General features: G+C 37.1%; 1 protein-coding gene across 2 annotated transcripts in view; it reads left to right on the forward strand.

Moving 5' to 3' along the window:
• LOC109837947 (squamous cell carcinoma antigen recognized by T-cells 3) overlaps positions 1 to 4,116 on the forward strand; it is a 42,894-nt gene extending 38,778 nt beyond the window's left edge. For both annotated transcript variants that reach the window (XM_020406336.1, XM_020406335.1), the window contains exons 15-16: positions 2,060 to 2,267; positions 3,727 to 4,116. In XM_020406336.1, the coding sequence (XP_020261925.1) occupies positions 2,060 to 2,267; positions 3,727 to 3,953 (435 nt within the window). In that variant the 3' untranslated portion in view covers positions 3,954 to 4,116. The remainder of the gene's footprint in view (positions 1 to 2,059; positions 2,268 to 3,726) is intronic.

Below are 4,569 nucleotides of genomic sequence, written 5' to 3' on the forward strand. Positions count from 1 at the left end.
CATGGAAATGGATAGATGTAGTGTGGTCTCGAGTTTATGCCTGTATCTTTTGCATATTAGAGTTACCATGCTCATACTACACTTGTTCTCATTTGTGCGTCTAATACTGAAGGATCCGCTAGAGGATTTGGTAGCCTTACCTCTGTAATGAGCTGAGTAATGGTATCACGTCAATGTTGGTATTTCTTCCAGTTTGATTAAGCGGATTTAAGAATATTCTGCTTCATAATTACTTTTCTGTCCACTACAGCATTTCCATTGGCTTTTTCTTCTTTGTTTTATTCATAATCTCTTTGAGCAAGGTCTTTCTATTGGGATAATAACCAGAATGCAAAAATGTGGATTTAGGTATTGCCAGATTTGTATTATTTTATTCTAGTGGATGCAAGTAATAAAATCTGTCATATTTAGTACCATGTTCGATAAAAATGAATTCCTGCATGGATATGTAAACAGTAATTGGTTTTTTAATTTGAATTAGTATCTTGGTTCACGCTATGCGTGCATGACATGAAACGTGGAAGAGTGACGTAGAGGAATTGTCAAGGGAAACGTGGAAGAGTGCGTTATAATCGAATTGTCAAGAGAATGAATGATATGTTAGGTTTTTGGGAATTTTTTTTCCAAGTGTCAGGACATTTCTTTAGTTTATTCTAAGATAAGGGTATTTTCGGCATTCTAAAATTGTGGTTCACGCAAACCAAAAGGCAGATGTCTCTTAATATATAGGATAGATAATCATTGGAACAAAAAAATAATCATATATAGTCAATGTTTTAAAAAGTGATCTAGATGTGCACCAAGGCCCAAGTTGTACTTAGGCTGCCTGTCGAAGTCTTGAGAGCACCTAGGGAACATGGGCTGCTAACACGAGCTGCACTACTTAGGTCTTGGTTGTGATTTCCTCCGCTGCCATTTCCACGTTGTCTGCCCTCCTTTGGCCGCCTCCACCGATTGTGAACAACGCGTCCGACAATGAAACCTCCTACACCACCACTTAAACAAAAAAAGAAATCTGCCTAGGTATCCACCTAGGTATCTGGGCCTTAGGCGCCAGTCTGACACCTAGCACCGCTAGCACTTTCTATAACACTGTATGTAGTTATTGATCATGATATTACAAAGTTCATTACTATAGAATTATATGCATTTGGTCATTTTCCTGCATTTCCTGGTATTTGATTATTCAAAATTCTTTTCTTCCTTCTGGATAACTTAGCACTCTCCAAATCAATGTATGTTCTAAATGGAAGCATACAGAAATGCATACTTGTCAGAATCTGAATATGGAAAATATTTATGCGAATTATTTCTTATCTGTTACTCTTTTCTGTATTCATGTAATTGGAGGACATTGTCAAAGATTTGGGCACTGATGGTGGTGTCTGATACTTCATCAACAATATACTAAATTTTCTTGCGTATACGCAATTGAATTGTTTGAGGTCTAGTTTGCTAACTCATGAACCCATAATGAAGGAAAATCTGTCTTATAATTCCATGTACAAGTTATTGGATCAAATGTTAACAGTTCTTGCTGCTGCACCAGTCTAACCTTGCTTTTTCTTCAAATAAGCATATCAAGTTGCCAACTGTTGTTGCATCTTGGAGATGAAAAGAACTTGTTGATCTTTTCTTCCTTCCATTTTCTATTTGACCAGAACCTTCCGATTGTTAGCATTAAGAGCAATCCAGTGTTCTAGCATATTTGAATCCTTGCTTACTTTCATGAGTCCCCCATGCTGTCTCAGTCTTCTTTTTGACTCCTACCACCAAACATGAATCCTGCTCTGTTTTTTTATACATACATGTCAGGTTTTAATTCGATCGCTTATAACATCCATTTGATTTTATATGGCCTTTCTCCAAATAGTGCAACTTTTACACGGTTGGAAAATTTGTTAAATTCTTTACATTTTTTTTCTTAAAACTATCTATTCCATCCAAACCCATTTGCACAGTGGTTGGTATCACTTTTTCTGGGAGTCATTGAACTCTTTGTAGGTTTTCCAACAGCTAACCTGGATTTTGTTCACGAGGTTCTTTCTTAATTTTGTAGGGATTTGCATACGTGGATTTTTCAGATGAGGAACATCTAGCAGCAGCCATTGCTAAGAACAAGCAGAAGATGCTTGGGAAAAAATTAAGTATAGCACGTGCAGATCCAACGCAGGGCCGGAAAAAAGCCCCTGCTGTTAGTGCTTCATCAGATCCAATGCAGGGCCAGAAAAAAGCCCCTGCTTTTAGCAATTCATCTCGGGGTCGTGGTACTGACTTCATTCCCTATTGTTTTATGTTGTTTTGTATGATAAATAATAGATTGTTTTATGAAGATTATAGTATCAGAACGCTATATTACATAAACAACCATTATGTTTCACCTTTTGGTGAAACCTACCATGTTCTTTACTTTTTTTATAAAGAAAACCAGCATTATCTTTCCCAAACTCTTTTAATATACTACCTCTCTTCTTCTTAGGACAATCAAGAAGATTCACATATGCCTCGTTAATAATCTCGTACTCCAACTATTTGAGATCACAGATGGAACAAATGGATGTAGTTTTGAAAAGTTACAGGGAAGTTTTGTCTTTTTTCTACTAAAACTACTGTTTGGTGTTAAATGATGTGAAACCCATGGTAGTTTCTACAATTTAGTCTAATCACACAAGGGTTAATAGTTAGTCAAGTTTTCGCTTGACTTCAGCTTGATAGTAAACACTACATTCATTTCCTTGCTAGAAGCCTACCTTGAATGAATACCTGTTGATTCGCTGTAGAATCAAAATTTTATTCTCAAATAGGTGCAATGCCTTCATTAAGGACAATCCATTAACCAGTTCTTGGTGGTATAGATGATATGTTTACACACACGCGCGCGCGCGCTACAGACATCGAGGATTGGTGGAGATCTATCATATCTAAGTTTCAAAGTTTATGCTACTAAACAAATTTCTAACTTGAAGTTGTTAGAACTTCGTGTCACAGGAACTCCGTTTTTAAGTTATGTGGTTAAGCAGTGATATAGTGTAGAAATCAGTTCTGCTATAGTAGAGAGTTTCATATTTTAAAAAATGCCCTAAAGATGTCAATTATAGAATGAGAGTGTTTCCTTCTACTAGTCTAACAATATGGACTGCTATCTGATTGGATTAGTTTTAACTTTTCTAAGCATGGATATGTGGTTTGGGCCATGAAATGTGGAAAGTCTCCATGCAGGGACCTTGTTCCAGCTCATGAGAGTTGTTACAGGGTTACAAAATATTTTTACATCTCTATTTGTACTTCAATGGTTTGGGGAGAGGTCTAGAGTTCAACAGTTAGGACGGTTAGGGGGAGAGACCCATCAGCTAACAACCACCTTGTGCTCTGAGATAAGAAGAAAGAAAGGCAAATTTATCTGGGCTTCTTACTTATAATTAAAAACCAACATTTAGAAATTAATCAATATATGTACTGGATTTGAAATAGAAAGTTCTGCAGACAGATTGCAGTATGTCTTTCCATGAAGTTGGTCATGGTTTAATTATAGACAAGCGCTAGAATTTCCAGTTATTTGCAAACAGGCCCATTTTTACTAGAAATATGTCATAAAATTATGCCTGCTGATACAATGGTAGGACATTTGCCATGCTTAAGTCTTCTCCGGACATTATTTGCCAACCGTTCATGTACATGATTTGTTCACCGACCCTTCTTGTAACTATAAATTTGATTCTGATGCAGGTAGAGGAGCACCCTTCAGAAATGAACACGGTGGCACTTCAAGGACTGCTAAAGTTGTGGTCACAGAGGGTGAAAGTGAAGTAAAACCCATAGGGAGGAATACCTTCTTTGCTGCACCCAGGGCAGTTAGATCCCTTGCGGGGAGTAACAAAGAACCAAAGGGTGCAGACAACATCGAGGAACCAAAATCTAATGATGAATTCCGAGCAATGCTTTTGAAGAAATGATTTCCTTTTTGTATTGACCTAGTTGTATAGTTTTGTAGGAAGGCAAATGATGGCTTCCTTGTGTATTATAAATTCCCTTGTAAAATTCGAATCTCGCACCTGGGTTTATTTTTATTGGACATCTTTGTACTTGGTCGGCTCAAGGGCATTAAGCATGAGACAAGGCAAGTCGCAATCTGGATGTGAAGTAAGATAGGGGATTATCTCTTCTCACCAGCTTTAGCGGAACTTAAAAGAAATTTGGAAGTTAATACGAACAGCCTTTCTTATCATTTCAGTTTTTGCTGATAACATGATGAGAGTCAATAAAAAGGTTAGCTCCACAGTAAATTCTAAGTCAACAGCGTCGGCACTGCAAAAACTTATTTTTCGGGGTACCTATGGCTGTATGGCACAAATGGTAAATCGTTTCCGTACTAGTAGCTCCCTATGTTTGCCTTGTTATTGGGGAAGTGGTTGTTTGGAGTTTCACTGTCACTTTCGTAAATGTTTTATCTTTTAAGTGTAGTTACGAATTTGGTTGAAGTGGCTGTTTGGAGATCCGCTGTCACTTTCATAAATATTTGATTTTTTAAGGGTAGTTACGAATTTGGTTATCTATGATCTATCATCATCT

Source organism: Asparagus officinalis, chromosome 4, assembly GCF_001876935.1.
Source record: "Asparagus officinalis chromosome 4, Aspof.V1, whole genome shotgun sequence".
Lineage (NCBI taxonomy): Eukaryota > Viridiplantae > Streptophyta > Magnoliopsida > Asparagales > Asparagaceae > Asparagus > Asparagus officinalis.